The sequence below is a fragment of the Trachemys scripta genome, chromosome 6 (assembly GCF_013100865.1).
Source record: "Trachemys scripta elegans isolate TJP31775 chromosome 6, CAS_Tse_1.0, whole genome shotgun sequence".
NCBI lineage: Eukaryota > Metazoa > Chordata > Testudines > Emydidae > Trachemys > Trachemys scripta.
The window spans coordinates 117,316,449-117,333,403 of NC_048303.1; the positions used below are offsets into that span (position 1 = coordinate 117,316,449).

A 16,955-nucleotide genomic window follows, 5' to 3' on the forward strand; every position below is an offset into this window, starting at 1 on the left:
CGTTTGAGGGCAAAAGTGTAGTGTAAACAGGGCAATGAATCTCGCTGCAACTCCTGGGTAGAGCCAGGAATAACGTGCAAATATTTTGCAGGCTTTGTCACATAGCTTGACACATGCTGCTGAACCCTGATCATTATGAATTCTTCCATCCTAGTCTTTGTTCTACCCTTGCCAGAGACTTGATTTTTTTCAGTATAGAAAAATTAATTCAAGGCTAGAATGGGACACTCAGACTTAATTTAATTGCTGCCTATGCCAATTTGGACCTGAGACGACTCAGATACTAGGCTCATTTCCCTTTCCCATGATTTAGAGATAATGAAGAATACCTTACAGATAGTGACACTTACTAGTAAGTGTATCAGGCAATGTGAGTCAATTAAGTCATTCAAAGGAGCCTCCACAAGGCAGGTCTTCCAAGAATGATTTTCTGGTGCTAACCAGCATTGACTGACATGATAACATAACCCTTGTGAGCACTTCTACTGAGGGTGATTCTAAAGGTCAAGGAAGGTAAAGAGGCTACCAACCTCTGGGCCACCAAACTCCTTCCTGTGATTTCACTCCTGCATTTCAAAGCATTCAAATGTCCCCAGACTGTTTGGCTTGTGCCTTTCCAAGACGACTGTTTTCGAATGTCATTTTAAATGACCAAGGAGCTGCCAAATAAGGGGAGGTGGAAGGGACAGACAGCCACCTCTGCCACTGGAAAGAACAGGTCTCGAAGGTAAGATGAGAAAAGAACGATGAGTAGGAAGAAAAATCTTGAAATGAATCTAAAGAGAAATTAATCTCCAAAAGTTCAGAAGTGGCAGATGGATAAGGTTTGGTAATATCCTACAGGAGTGATGACAAAATAGGAAGATGGATATTTCATCAGTTTAGGGGCCATAGTGATCAATATTTCACTCATGTATATTCCATTTTATGCTACTATTCTTAATTGACATGTTCAATGTGTAGCTGGCCAAATATTCATCCCAAAGCAATAAAAATATGAAGCCATTCACTGTCTAGGTCTCAGTGTGGACTATAGATGATGATCAACATCCTATTAATTAACGATCACCCTCTTTCAGCCAGGATAGGCTGCACAGGGGCTAGCTGAATTCACACCATGGGAATGGAGAATTATTCTGAGCACTGTCTGATGGGCCGTGCAGAAGGGCCCTAGTGTTACCAGTTCTCTGACTCCCTGAAAGCTGCTGTTTCTCTGGTAAGCTCTGCTGCTTGGGCCATTGTGCACTCTTAAGAGAAGGAGGAACAATTCTGAATCGTCACATGTTCCTGTTCTTTATAAACCACTCCTGTTTTGGGTTTGCCTCACTTACCTAATGCACAGGGAGGCAATAGCGAGAACCACATGAAATGCAGTAGTTTGTTTACAATGGTTCAAGCAAACAAGTTCTTTTATGTTGATCCAAGTGAACTGCCCACCTCATGCAGACCGGACGGGAAACTGCAAACACAAGATTTGCATAGCTGTCGTGCATTTGCATTTGCCGAAGCTTTCTTTGGACAACTAACAGAAGTTCTTCTTCGAGTGCTTGCTCATATCCATTCCATTAGGTGTGCGCGCGCCGTGTGCACGATCGTCGGAGAATTTTCTACCCTAGCAACACCGGCGGGTCGGCTGTGGAGCCCCCTAGAGTGGCGCCTTCATGGCGCTGAATATATACCCCAGCCGACCCGGCGCCCCCTCAGTTCCTTCTTACCGCCCCTGACGGTCGTTGGAACTGTGGAGCGCGGTGTAGCTGTTCTCCACTCTCCCTAGCTTATCCAGTTATTCACAGTTATAGTTGTAGTTCTAGTTGTTTATAGTTATATAGTTGGTTATTCACTTGTTTATAGTTGTTATATAGTTAAAAAAGGGGATTAAGGGGGTTGTCTCCCCCCTTTTTTCCCCGGCCGCGTGGCCGGGCTCATGCCCAAGGCTCCCGGCTTCAAATAGTGCGCCTCCTGCGCTAAGCCTATGCCAACGAGCGACCCGCACGACTCATGTCTGAAGTGCCTGGGAGAGTCCCATCAAACAGATAAGTGCAAGATCTGTAAGGCCTTCAAACCGAGGATCAAGAAGGAGCGGGACTTTCGACTCCGGCAACTCCTTATGGAGGCGGCACTTAGCCCGGACGCTCCATCGGCGCGTCAGGCCCCGGCACCTAGCACCTCGGTGCGCAGTGCCCCGGCGGCACCGACCATGCCGACCACGGCGGACAAGCCTCCACGGCACCGGACCTCATCGGCACCGCACTCACAGCAAGTGCCGCGGCGCCGTTCATTATCCCCGGGACATAAAAAATCCCATAAGGTGGGGACCTCAGTGCCGAAGACGCCGGCTCCCCCGGTGCCGGGGGTAGAGCCGCGTCCGCCTGTGGAGCACCGAAAACAGGTGCCTCCAGCTCCGTCGACTCCGGCTCCGAGGCCGTTGAGTCCGGTGCAGACAGAATCACCACCGAGACCGGCGGTGATACAGTGCCTCCCGTCGACACCGGAGACCTTCGCGACGGCGAGAGACTTGATCGCCCTCCCGGAGCCGGCACCGCCTCAACCACCGGCACCGTCGGCACCGTTGACTCGCCCGGTCCAATCTAGGGGAAAACCTGCCTTGATGCGCCCTCCATCGCAAGGGCTGGAACCACGGCACCGGTCCAGGTCCCGAAGCAGGTCCCCTCGCCGCTCGCAGTCCCGGCGCCGGATATCACCTCGGCACCGGTCGTACTTGCGGCCAAGATCATCGCGGCACCGCTCTACGTCTCGGCACCGCTATGATCGTCGGCACCGATCAACGTCGAGACGTAGTTCTCGGCACCGGTACGATCGACGGTCGACTTCGAGAGGCCGCTCCCGGCACCGGGCCTACTCTAGGTCATCGTCTCGATCCAGGTCCAACTCCCGGCACCGGCGAGGTCATCGGCACCGATCGCGATCTCGGCACCGATCGCCGGCACCGCGTAGAGATAGAACATCTCTAGACCGGCACCGGACGGCACCGTATCCCACGGGATTCGTCTCGGCGCAGTCGGCACCGCCATGGCCATCGAGATCGGTGTCTCGCTCCTCTGAGGACCTGTCAAGATCGGCATACCCCCCTCAGGGGCAAACCGGGGAGCAAGATTTAGGCCATTGGCAAGAGGGAGCAGAGGACCCTGACCATGGCCCATCTCACTGGTCGTTCTGGACCCCGTGGGCATACCACCAGGCGCAAGGGGCTCCAACAACCTCTCGCTCGGGTCACTCTGATACAAGGGCCCCAGAGTCCACCATCTCTCACCCTCCTCCAGGGGGCATGGAGGCTTCTGTATCTGCACCACCTGACGTCCCGGACCCAAGGGCAGGTGATGCTCCGACCCAGGAACAAGGAGACCAGGATCCTCCCCTGGATCCCTTACCACCAGAGGCATCTTCCTCTTCCTCTCCGGATGAGGCAGCGGCGGGCACGTCGTGCACAGGTCCACCCCCAATAGATCTTCGGGCTCATCAGGACCTGTTACGTAGGATGGCCCGTAACATGGACCTACAGACGGAGGAGATAGTGGAGGTGCAGGACCCCATTGTAAATATCCTCGCGGCGGATGTCCCATCAAGAGTGGCGTTGCCCCTGATCCGCACGATCCAGGCGAACGCAGCTACGATATGGCAAACCCCTGCCTCTATCCCACCTACCGCGAGAGGGGTGGAAAGAAAGTACTTTGTCCCTTCCAAAGACTACGAGTACTTGTATACCCATCCCCAGCCGTGTTCACTGGTGGTGTCATCAGTGAATGCAAGGGAGCGCCACGGTCAACAAGCTGCAGCGCCCAAATCAAAGGAGGCTACCCGACTCGATTTGTTTGGCCGTAAAGTTTACTCAGCTGGAGGGCTGCAACTTAGAGCGGCTAACCAGCAGGCGCTCCTGAGCCGCTACAACTTTAATTCCTGGAACTCTATGGGGAAGTTCAAGGAATTGGTTCCCCAAGAGTCCAGGGAAGAGTTTGGGGCCTTGGTTGAGGAGGGTAAGAAGGTGGCTCGGACCTCCTTACAGGCCTCCCTGGACATAGCGGACTCGGCCGCGAGAACCCTGGCCGCAGGTATCGCTATGCGAAGGACCTCCTGGCTCCAAGTTTCGGGTTTGCCCCCTGAATTACAGCAAACCCTACAGGATTTGCCCTTTGAAGGACAGGGGTTGTTCTCGGAGAAGACGGACTCTCGATTGCAGAGCCTCAAGGACTCCAGGACAATCATGCGCTCCCTGGGGATGCATGTTGCGGGTCCCCAGCGCAGACCATTTAGGCCCCAGTCTCAACGTTTTTACCCCCCTCCACCTCGTCAAAGACAGGACCCTGCCAGAAGGAGAGGGCGAGGTGGTAGGAGGAGATGGGCTGGACCTCAACCCGGTCAGAACCAGGGGCCACCAAGACCACCTTCAGGTCCTAGACAGAACTTTTGAAGGTGCGGTCGAGGACGGCGCCCCAGTCATCCCCCAGGATCCAGCCCCCTCCTTTCGGGATCGCCTCTCCCACTTCCACCGTGCTTGGTCCCTTATAACTTCGGACCGTTGGGTCCTCAGCACGGTGGAGAGGGGATACGCTATCCAGTTTTCTTCTACCCCCCCCTCCCACCCCCCTTCCCCGTCCCTCTTCAGGGACCCTTCTCACGAGCAACTTCTTATACAGGAGGTTTCTACGCTCCTTGCCATGGGGGCCATAGAGGAGGTTCCGATAGAGTTAAGGGGCAGGGGATTTTATTCCCGTTACTTCCTGATCCCCAAGTCCAAAGGAGGTCTGCGGCCCATCTTGGACTTACGCGGACTCAACAAATTCGTAGTAAAGTTGAAGTTCCGCATGGTCTCTTTGGGGGCCATTATCCCTTCCCTCGATCCTGGAGACTGGTTCGCCGCCCTCGACATGAAAGACGCTTACTTTCATATCGCAATTTACCCGCCTCACAGACGCTTCCTGCGATTCGTGGTAAGCAGAGTGCACTATCAATTTGCAGTCCTTCCCTTCGGCCTATCCTCGGCCCCAAGAGTGTTCACGAAATGTATGGCTGTAGTGGCAGCGTACCTTCGTCGACAAGGGATACAGGTGTTCCCGTACCTAGACGACTGGCTGGTACGCGGTCGCACCAAAGAGCAAGTTCGAGACCATGTCCACATAATAGTGCACACATTCAACAAGTTGGGCATCCTTCTCAACAAGGACAAATCCACTCTAGAACCTACCCAGAGAATAGAATTCATCGGCGCAGTCCTAGACTCCAGACGTGCACAAGCCATCCTGCCAAACAACCGCTTTTGTACCATCACGAGCCTCATTCAAGGGCTCAGGGCTTTCCCAACTACCACGGTGAGGTCGTGCCTCACCCTACTGGGTCACATGGCTTCCTGCACGTATGTAACCAGGCATGCCAGACTTCGGCTTCGCCCACTCCAGACCTGGGTGTCATCGATATACCGCCCACATCGGGACAGCCTGAACATGGTGGTCACGATCCCGAACTCGATCCTGACCTCCCTCACCTGGTGGCTAGATCACAATGTGGTTTGCGAGGGGATGCCATTTCACGCACCACAACCCTCTCTGCAACTGGTTACAGACGCTTCATCTCTGGGTTGGGGCGCCCACCTCAACGAACACCATACTCAGGGCCTGTGGACTGCATCTCAGTTAGCCCTGCACATCAATGTTCGGGAACTGATGGCGGTGCGCCTGGCGTGCCAGGCATTTCTCAATCTCCTACGTGGCCGTTGTGTGTTAGTTCTCATCGACAACACCACGGCCACGTTTTACATCAACAAGCAAGGAGGAGCACGTTCGTCAATTCTATGCCAAGAGGCCATTCACCTGTGGGACTTCTGCATCGCCCACTCAATCCATCTTACGGCATCGTTCCTCCCTGGAGTCCAGAATACTTTAGCGGACCGACTCAGCAGGTCCTTTCAGACGCACGAGTGGTCCATCCGTCCGGACATCATACATTCCATCTTCCAGAAGTGGGGGTTTCCCCAGATAGACCTGTTTGCCTCTCGAGACAACAGGAAGTGCCACGTGTTCTGCTCCCTACAAGGCCGAGCTCCGGGCTCCCTCTCGGATGCGTTTCTCCTTCCCTGGAAAGACCACCTGTTTTATGCCTTCCCTCCGTTTCCTCTGGTCCACAAGGTACTGCTCAAATTGCGCAGAGACCAGGCACAGGTAATTCTGATCGCTCCAGCGTGGCCGAGACAACATTGGTACACCACACTGTTGGAACTCTCGATTCGGACACCGATCCCGCTTCCATTATGTCCGGATCTCATCTCTCAGGACCACGGCCGACTGCGTCACCCCGACCTGCATTCTCTTCACCTCACGGCGTGGCTGCTCCATGGTTCTCCCAGACAGAACAACAATGCTCACTATCGGTCCAACAGATTCTGTTGAGCAGTAGGAAGCCCTCAACCCGAGCCACGCATTTGGCCAAGTGGAAGCGGTTCTCCTGTTGGTGCGAACAACGAGCCACGTCCCCGTTACAGGCACCTATTCCTCTCATATTGGAATATCTCCTCTCCCTAAAACAGCAGGGGTTGGCGATATCTTCAATTAGAGTTCACCTGGCTGCTATATCAGCCTTTCACCCAGGGGAACTCGCGTCCTCGGTATTCTCTAACCCGATGGTCGTTAGATTCCTCAAGGGCTTAGACCGGATGTACCCACAACAACGTCAGCCCGTCCCGACGTGGGACTTTAACCTGGTTCTCTCCAAGCTCACAGGTCCTCCATTTGAGCCACTGGCCACCTGTTCACTTTTGTACCTATCCTGGAAGACAGCCTTCCTCGTAGCCATCACCTCAGCAAGGCGCGTTTCTGAACTCAGGGCGCTTACATCCGAGCCCCCTTATACAGTTTTCCATAAGGATAAAGTGCAGCTTCGTCCACATCCTGCCTTTCTCCCTAAGGTGGTTTCTCCATTTCATATCAACCAGGATATATTTCTCCCGGTCTTTCATCCTAAACCACATGCTACTCGCCAGGATCAACGTTTGCATTCTCTGGACGTACGCAGGGCCCTGGCTTTCTATATTGACCGCACAAGGCACTTTAGGAAGACGACGCAACTCTTCGTTGCAGTGGCCGACCGAATGAAAGGCTCACCGGTCTCCTCACAACGCCTATCCTCCTGGATTACGTCTTGCATCCGGACTTGCTATGACCTGGCAGGTGTCTCAGCACCGCACCTCACCGCTCACTCCACGAGGGCCCAAGCTTCCTCGACTGCTTTCCTGGCACATGTTCCGATCCAGGACATTTGTAGAGCGGCGGTTTGGTCATCAGTCCACACGTTTACAGCTCACTATGCACTAGTGCAGCAGTCCAGGGACGATGCTGCATTCGGATCAGCGGTTTTGCACACAGCAATGTCTCACTCCGACCCCACCACCTAAGTTGGGCTTGGGAGTCACCTAATGGAATGGATATGAGCAAGCACTCGAAGAAGAAAAGACGGTTACTCACCGTTGTAACTGTTGTTCTTCGAGATGTGTTGCTCATATCCATTCCAAACCCGCCCCCCTTCCCCACTGTCGGAGTAGCCGGCAAGAAGGAACTGAGGGGGCGCCGGGTCGGCTGGGGTATATATTCAGCGCCATGAAGGCGCCACTCTAGGGGGCTCCACAGCCGACCCGCCGGTGTTGCTAGGGTAGAAAATTCTCCGACGATCGTGCACGCGGCGCGCGCACACCTAATGGAATGGATATGAGCAACACATCTTGAAGAACAACAGTTACAACGGTGAGTAACCGTCTTTTTCCAGATCACAGGCCCTAGTTCTCATGGGGGACTTCAATCACCCTGACATCTGCTGGGAGAGCAATACAGCAGTGCACAGACAATCCAGGAGGTTTTGGAGAGGGTTGGGGACAACTTCCTGGTGCAAGTGCTGGAGGAACCAACCAGGGACCGTGCTCCTCTTGACCTGCTGCTCACAAACAGGGAAAACTTGGTAGGGGAAGTAGAAGTGGGTGGCAACCTGGGCAGCGGTGACCATGAGATGGTTGAGTTCAGGATCGTGACAAAAGGAAGGAAGGAGGGCAGCAAAATACGGACCCTGGACTTCAGAAAAGCAGACTTTGACTCCCTCAGGGACCTGATGGGTAGGATCCCCTGGGAGGCTAATTGAGGGGGAAAGGAGTCCAGGAGTGCTGGCTGTATTTTAAAGAAACCTTATTGAGGGTGCCGGATCAACGCATCCTGATGTGCAGAAAGAATAGCAAATATGGCAGGCGACCAGCTTGGCTTAACAGAGAAATCTTCAGTGAGCTTAAACTTAAAAAGGAAGCTTACAAGAAGTGGAAACATGGACAGATGACTAGGGAGGAGTATAAAAATATTGCTCGAGCATACAAGGGAAGCCAAAAGCACAACTGGAGTTGCAGCTAGCAAGGGATATGAAGGGTAACAAGAAGGGTTTCTATAGGTATGTTAGCAACAAGAAGGTGGTCAGGGAAAGTGTGGCACCCTTACTGAATGGGGGAAGCAACCTAGTGACCCAATGCTTTTTTTGACTCAGTCTTCACAGATAAGTCAGCTCCCAGACTGCTGCACTGGGCAACACAGTATGGGGAGGAGGTGAGCAGCCCTCAGTGGTGAAATAACAGGTTAAGGACTATTTAAAAAGCTGGACATGCCCAAGTCTATGCATCCGGATCTAATACATCTGAGGGTGCTGAGGGAGTTGGCTGATGTGATTGCAGAGTCATTGGCCATTATCTTTGAAAACTCGTGTTGATTGTGGGAGGTCCCAGACAATTGGAAAAAGGCAAATATAGTGCCCTTCTTTAAAAAAGGGAAGAAGGAGAATCCAGGGAGCTACAGACTGGTCAGCCTCACCTCAGTCCCTGAAAAAATCATGGAGCAGGTCTTCAAGGAATCCATTTTGAAGCACTTGGAGGAGAGGAAGGTGACCAGGAACAGTCAACATGGATTCACCAAGGGCAAGTCACTCCTGACCAACCTGATTGCCTTTTATGATGAGATAACTGGCTCTGTGGATGTGGGGAAAGCAGTGGATGTGAGATATCTTGACTTTAGCAAAGCTTTTGATATGGTCTTCCACAGTATTCTTGCCAGCAAGTTAAAGTAGTATGAATTGGATGAATGGACTATAAAGTGGATAGAAAGCTGGCTAGAATGTCGGGCTCAATGGGTAGTGATCAATGGTTCAATGTCTAGTTGGCAGCCGGTATCAAGTAGAGGGCCCCAGGGGTCAGTCCTGGGGCCGGTTTTGTTCAACATCTTCATTAATGATCTGGCTGATGGGATGGATTGCACCCTCAGCAAGTTCGCGGATGACACGAAGTTGGCGGGAGAGGTAGCTACGCTGGAGGGTAGGGATAGGGTCCAGAGTGACCTAGACAATTTGGAGGATTGGGCCAAAAGAAATCTGATGAGGTTCAACAAGGACAAATGCAGAGTCCTGCACTTAGGTTGGAAGAATCCCATGCACTGCTACAGGCTGGGGACCAACTGGCTAAGTAGCAGTTCTGCAGAAAAGGACCTGGGGATTACAGGGGATGAGAAGCTGAATAGAGTCAACAATGTGCCCTTGTTGTAAAGAAGGCTAACGACATATTGGGCTGCATTAGTAGGAGCTTTGCCAGCAGATCGAGGGAAGTGATTATTCCCCTCTATTCGGCACTGGTGAGGCCACATCTGGAGTATTGTGTCCAGTTTTGGGCCCCCCACTACAGAAAGGATGTGGACAAATTGGAGAGAGTCCAATGGAAGGCAACAAAAATGATTAGGTGGCTGGGGCATATGATTTATGAGGAGAGGCTGAGGGAACTGGGCTTATTTAGTCTGCAGAAGGGAAGAGGGAGGAGGGATTTGATAGCTGCTTTCAACTACCTGAAGGAGGGGTTCCAAAGAGGATGGAGCTCGGCTGTTCTCAGTGGTGGCAGATGACAAAACAAGGAGCAATGGTCTCAAGTTGCAATGGGGGAGGTCTTGGTTGGATATTAGGAAACACTATTTCACTAGGACGGTGGTGAAGCACTGGAATGAGTTACCTAGGGAGGTGGTGGAATGTCTATCCTTAGAGATTTTTAAAGCCCATCATGACAAAGCTCTGGCTGGGATGATTTAGTTAGGGTTGGTCCTGCTTTGAGCAGGGGGTTAGACTAGATGACTTCCTGAGGTCTCTTCCAACTCTAATCTTCTATGATTCTTCTTTATAAAACCATAAATCACCCTCCATCTGCTGGAGACTGGGCCCAGATTTGCTCAAATGTTTTGGCAATTTCGGTAGGGTGACCAGACAGCAAGGGTGAAAAATCGGGACGGGGGTGGGGGGTAATAGGAGCCTATATAAGAAAAAGACCCAAAAATCGAGACTGTCCCTATAAAATCGGGACATCTGGTCACCCTAAATTTCGGTGAATTTCTTCAAGAACGTAGTCTAAGTTTTTGAATTAGTCATTACAACCCAAACCAGGCAGACAGGACCAGCAAACCAAGCACGTGGTTGGGGCGGCACAATTCCAGGGGCGGCATTCCAGGTGGGGATTTTATTTTGTTTGGTTGGTTTTTTGCTTCGGCAGTTGCGCTCTCAGAGGGTTTTTGTTTGTTTGTTTGTTTGTTTTTCTTGGGCTGGCAAAAAACCTAGAGCCGGCCCTGCAGGCAGATGTCACAGGGTCTCTGCCTTAATTGCAAAGGTGTTTCACAGCTCTATTAATAAAGCATTGTGCTAGGAAAATATTTAAGAAAGCATGAATTTTACATGTATATTAATGTCATTGTAATAAAATATGTTAAAGTTTTCATTCAGAGAAAATTCCAACATTCAGGTTAAAAATATTACACATATGAAGAATGAGGGAGTTATCTGCTTTTTTTTTTATGAACGTCTTATGCATCTCAGTTTATCTGTTTGCTATTATCCTGTCTGACTGCAAAGAGTTTACTTAAAGGATGCTGGTAGGAGGGAAAACAAACAGCAAATGCAACAGTGGCAAAGATAAAATACAGTTGGAGAATAGGTAAGGTCCTGGAGGAAACCATGGTCAAGGTGTGATCATTATTTTTATGTGTATTACCATGGTACCTAGAAGTCCCAATAATGGAACAGGACCCCACTGTTCTGGGTGCTGTACAAACAGAACAAAGATACAGTCTCTGCCCCAGAGAGCTTAAATCTAACTGAGGAATGCTCCAGCAAGGCCCCAAAACAGGGTCAAAGGGGATACTAAAACTACAAAGATCCTGGTCTAGGGTTGAGTAGTCAGTGGTGGCTGGAGAGGAGTCTCTGATACAGAGACAGAGAAAGCTGCAGGGGTCTGTCACTCCATGCCTAGAAGTAGGAAGGTCTGGCCTGAGTGGAAATTATCCAACACTGGCAAGGAGAGAATAAAGTGCAGGAAGGAGCCAGGCATAGAGGCCTTTTGTTGTTTATCCCTTCTCTCTGCTTGCTATGTGCTCTGGGTGACTGACTATTGCTTGGTTGTGAAGAAGCGATTTTTGAGTCACTTTAACCAGCTCGCTGGTTAAGTCACAGGCCCCTGGAGGCAAAGTGCTCATAGGTGCCCAACACAGTTTGGCCTGTTGGGTTAGTGCTGTTGGGAGCTGGGGGCGGGCGGCCACTGAGAGTCCCCTGCAAGGGGAAGCTGGGGCAGCTCTATGTTTTTTGCTGCCCCAAACACGGCTGGTCATGCGGATTCGGCGGCGTTTCTGCAGGTGATCTGCGGGTTTCGCGCCTTCGGTGTACCTGCCGCCGAATTGCCAACGAAACTGCGGGACCGGCGGACCTCCCGGAAGCATGCCGCTGAACGCTGCCTGATTGCCGCCCTTACAGCGACCAGCAGGCCGCCCCCCCGCGGCTTGCAACCCCAGGCACGCGCTTGCTGCGCTGGTGCCTGGAGCCGCCCCTGAGGGGAAGTGAGAGAGGGGAAGTGTCACCTGAAGGGTGCACTCAAGAGGGACTAAAAGGGGTCTGAAGTGCAGCTCACCCTGGAATTGTGACAAAGCTAGTAAAGCTGACGTATTTGAAGATTCGCAGAAAGGAAACACACACAGGTTGCGAACACAGTCAAACTGAAATGCTCTTTTGAACTAGAGAAAATTTTTGCAGACGTTTCTCCCCACTCTTCCCTTATCTCTTCTCATATTCATATTCTTAGCAGGCCATTGGGAATCTTCGACTGCTTTGATAATGCCACCATTTCTACCTGCCTCAGACAGATATGGTCTGAGCTGTTACCATAGGACCCAATGATCCTGACCCAGGTCTCTTAGCATCACACAGGACTGGGCTAAAACTACATAAAGTGCTTGATTGCAAACTCATGAATATCATTGATTTCAGTGGGCTTTGGATCAGTCACAATGTTACTGCAGTATTTACAGTAGATGGATGTGCAGGAGCACGTCTCTTATTAGTTTTGTGTGTTTAAACTGGTTATAATCAGAAAAATGACAAGAATGACATGGTTTCAATATTTAGTCTCTCTCAGTATCTGCTGATTTCAGGTTGCTATTTCATCCATTCCAGGTCAACAAATTGTTTGCTTTCCTTCCTGATTCATCCCTCATTAACTGAGTACAAGTAGCACCTAAAAAGCATGTATGTAATGTTCCTTTAACAAAGATATGTGGAACCTTTTTAATGTTCTAGCCACAAGATGTCTCTATTGAGGTAATTATGTGCTGTAGTTCTTAATGTCTTGATCTATCCATGCATGTTTACAGTGGGCAAGAGAAAAGACTAACATGACCCCTCTTTACTGACGCTCTCCCACCCTTAAAAAAAAAAAATCAAATAAATGATTTTAAATGAATCTAGAAAATAGCAAGACTCAAGGAGCATCTTCTCCTCAGCTTGCCTGGGCAGGTCCTATCTATCTTTCCCTCTTTTAATCTATTCACTGTCAGTCTTATGGTGGCACAGCCAAAAGTCCTGAGATTTTAGAGACAATCTTGAGGGCCTGAGAAATGCCCCCCAAACAAGAGCCTCTTGAGAAAAGTAGAAAGAAACTGCGGCCATAATTGCAGAACTGACTAATGTTGGGGATGCTTAAAATCTGGATCTGAATTCTATCTCTAGCCAAAAGTCTGATTCTGGAATTCAGTTGGCTTATCCAACACTGGCAAGGAGAGAATAAAGTGCAGGAAGGCATAGAGACCTTTTGTTGTTTATCCCTTCTCTCTGCTTGCTATGTGCTCTGGGTGACTGACTATTGCTTGGTTGTGAAGAAGCGATTTTTGAGTCACTTTAACCAGCTCGCTGGTTAAGTCACAGGCCCCTGGAGGCAAAGTGCTCATAGGTGCCCAACACAGTTTGGCCTGTTGGGTTAGTGCTGTTGGGAGCTGGGGGTGGGCAGCCCCTGAGAGATACTGATGCCACAGGTAAGGTTCCTTATATCCCCACTTTCTCTCTAGACCCTACACATGGAAATAAAATGCTCTAGATATGGTGTGGTGCAGATCTTACATCTTAGGGTTTCAGGTGGTTTCTGCTTTTATCTGTACCCGTCTAATATATTCATCCAAAAATTGTCTGGATCACTAAAAACTTTGGGAGGCTTTTTTTTGTTTGTTTGTTTTTTGTCGGTTTTGGATGGGTGTGAAATGCTGTGATGGGTTGACTTGCAGAGGAGAAAACACATAGCAACACGTCACACTCCTGAGATCTATTCTGCCTGACACTAAAGAATAGGTTATGTAGCTGTACAACTATTGTTTCAAAAGTCAAAGTTAACATAGCCCTAGCCTGCATTCATTTCTCCAGAGGCTCCTGACAACGAGGTATGGCTCCAGCCCTGTCTCTTGCCCATTAGAACCCTACTTCTCAGTATGAGGGTGAGTCCCTTGCCCATCTACATCATTGAAGCTTTCAAAATGAACAAGGGGGTTTAATGACGACAGTCTTCTAGACATCTGTCAGTCTGTCTGTGAGAGCTGCACTGCCATCAGAATGCCAATGGCCTCTGATTCTATTCAGCTCACTTTCATGAAGAGAGCTGGCCGTGCTTCATGTAGTGCAAGGTCTGAACAGCCCCCCTGGGGCTGCATGTCAATCCATCTGTGTGGGTGAAAGTGGAAAGGAGGAGGAAAAAATCCATGTTCAGCAGTTCCAAGGTATTTTTAACAGCAGAGATGAGAGTTGTGATCTGTATGGCACATTGCCAGCTGGTGGACCCTATAGGTCTTGTGACAAGATGGCCGATGTTCATATGGTGGGTTCTGTGCTTTTTTTGGGGGGGAACCCTAAAACGCCACCCTTTGCCCCTGCTCTTGGGAGCCAAAGGCCCTGCTAGTGGCCCGGGAAGGTGGTAGAGGAGGGAAGCAGGGGAGGGGTCTGGGTTTGCTCCTTGCTCTGAGTCCCAGCCCCTTGCAACCCCTGTGGGTTTCTTACCCTCTTCCCCCTTGGGAGGGGTTATCCTCAGTCCTTAGACACTGAGGGAGGGAGTCTCCCTTACTTTGGTTCTCTGCTCTTTCAGATCTCACAACACACCTCCAAGCTCCAGTCGTCTTGTCTTTTCTTTTCTCCTCTGACTGCCTGAAGCAGGGGGGTTTTACTAGGTTCCTGACAGGGCCTTAATTGACTACAGGTGCTCCAATTAACCTGTAGCAACCCTCCCTAGTCTACAGGGAACCACACCTTAATTAGCCTGGAGACAGACAGACAGAGGTTAGGGGTTCTGTGAATCAGACACCGAAGTCATTCAGTTCATCCATTTAGTTGTCTATGTAACTGGGGGAGAGGCAAAAGAGCATTTCACTGAAACTTGAGATTCCCTGCTCCGTGGGAAGTTCTATACTCAGGCTTCGGGGTATACATTAAGAACCCCCCATTGCTAACAACCACAGAGCTACAGTCTTGTATGATTAAATCCCATGATCAGAAACTCTAAAATTCAGTTTAATGAAGCTCCCTTATTATGGTCCTACGCTCCATGTAGTTCTATACTGGGGTTGAAAACAAACATTGCCCTGCTTCCATGGCAAAGCTTCCAAAGGACTCTTCAAAAAGAGACTTGTCAAATGTATTTGAGCCTTGACTGCCCTCTTTAAAATGCAAAAGCTTAACAAGCCAATTTAACATTTCATAGGGAAGCACTCAAAAGTCGAGTTTGTCCCTGGCAGGCAAGGGTTTTCAATTTTAAGCAACTTGTGCTAATTAACTGCCATTGCCTATTGGCAATCTTGATCAGGTTTAATTCAAGAGACTTGTTTTCCAATGTAAAATAACAGGAGGTCACAGAAGGAACAGGCTGTCAAGAGTCGATATGCTGCATTAAAACCTGGCCTTTCCCCAAGAACATTTCCCTTTGGATATTAATATAGTTTCCAGATAAACTGGATCAGAAATTGCCTGGACTAAGCTTCTCTCCCCGCGCGCCCCCGCCCCCCTCGAAATTTATTTTCCTGGAATTTGGCTGAACATTAGAGACACAAACGTATACGTTTTTATTGAGGGAACTAAAAAAGTGTTAATTAGGTTCATGTTGACATTAATGAAAATACTAAACACTGATGCAAGCTGCAAAATGTAGATACGGATTCAGATCTACACTCCACCAAAGTTTGAGGATATTCGTTTCTGGGTTTTTCTTTGGGCCAATCTCTAGAACGTGCTATTAATTAGTGATGGATAAACCTCCAATAGCTTTAGTGGTTCAGTTAGACCAAGGAATTTAGATGCTCATCTGAATCGTTTGGGCGTGGGCAGAACTGGAGAAATGGAAATTCCACAAAATCAGGCTCTTGTGTGGAATTTTCTGGTCACTCTTCCAGATACCCGTGTAACCCTCAGGCCTGGGGTAGGGTTGGGCTGAATCAGCTGAGGAAGGGACAGTGGATCCATGACTGTGTACTTCATATGAGCAGGAATAGATAGCTTGAGTCAGGGTACAGCACTTTGCAACAAAATGTACGTAACCTGCTAATTCATAAGCTACAAGCTCTTTTTAGGTTCCTCAAGACTTTGATTTCTTGAATTCACTTTTGAACCTTTTAACCCTTAGATTCTCCCAAGAAGACTACCTCTCTTCTCATTCATATTAGATGTCTTTTTATTCTACAATGGACCATATTCTCAGCTGCTCTAAACATTGGCTTAGATCTGTTGATTTCAGTAGAGTCACGCCAGATTACTCCATCTGAGGATTGGCCTTTTTTATACTTCAGTTTTGCTCAGTTATTAAATATGCATTTACTTTGTTCGTACAATGATAGCTTAAAGCCCCCCTGGTTTTAGGTTCTAAAGTTCAAATCGGCAAATAAGGAAGTGTAATTAGCTGAAATCTTTGTTATCCTTGTAGCAGAAGGTACCCTCTGAGTTATACAGTAGGCACAGTTATATTAATAGACTAGCTGAGATTCCCCCCTTCTGTTCTTTTTCCTGTGATATTCCTGCTGTCAGCTACTTCAGAGAGTGACCTATGTGAAACTAAAACTAGTCACTGTACAACTACACTAAACTGATTCCACTTAACAACGTGTACCTGCATCTACGAAATCTGCTGTTCTAACCACGTGCTGCAACATTACACATTGTCTTCTGCTCTAACACACGTACAGAACCTACGTGATGCACGCTTCACCATCCAATGCAACCAAGCAATCTTACTCCTGTTATCCCTGTGCTCTGTTCCCTACCACACTGGTGTATTAGGAATCATAGCTCATCGAGCTACCACTTCAAGCCTTAGATTGTAATCTCGCCCAGCCAGAGACTCTTGTTATGTGTCATGAATCTTCCAAATAATAAGCAGTCAGCGCAAACCCCAGACACGGTCATTTCTATGACCACTAAATGGATTGCTTACCTCAGTGACAGCAAAACTCCTTTTCCCACATGGTACGACCTTGTACCACTTGTCATGCAGCACGTCCATGAAGCCATGGGACTTGTATTGGCTTATGAGCTCAGATATATTTGAGGTCAGTGGAGAATTTGGGGGAAGGCCAATGCCGTATCCTAGGAGAAAATACAAATACAAGGTT

The 16,955-nt window shown here is 49.4% G+C and overlaps 1 protein-coding gene across 1 annotated transcript in view; it reads right to left on the reverse strand.

Moving 5' to 3' along the window:
* GRIN3A (glutamate ionotropic receptor NMDA type subunit 3A) overlaps positions 1 to 16,955 on the reverse strand; it is a 104,855-nt gene that overhangs the window by 16,737 nt on the left and 71,163 nt on the right. Inside the window, exon 6 of the mRNA XM_034774780.1 lies at positions 16,778 to 16,929. Within this exon, the coding sequence (XP_034630671.1) occupies positions 16,778 to 16,929 (152 nt within the window). The remainder of the gene's footprint in view (positions 1 to 16,777; positions 16,930 to 16,955) is intronic.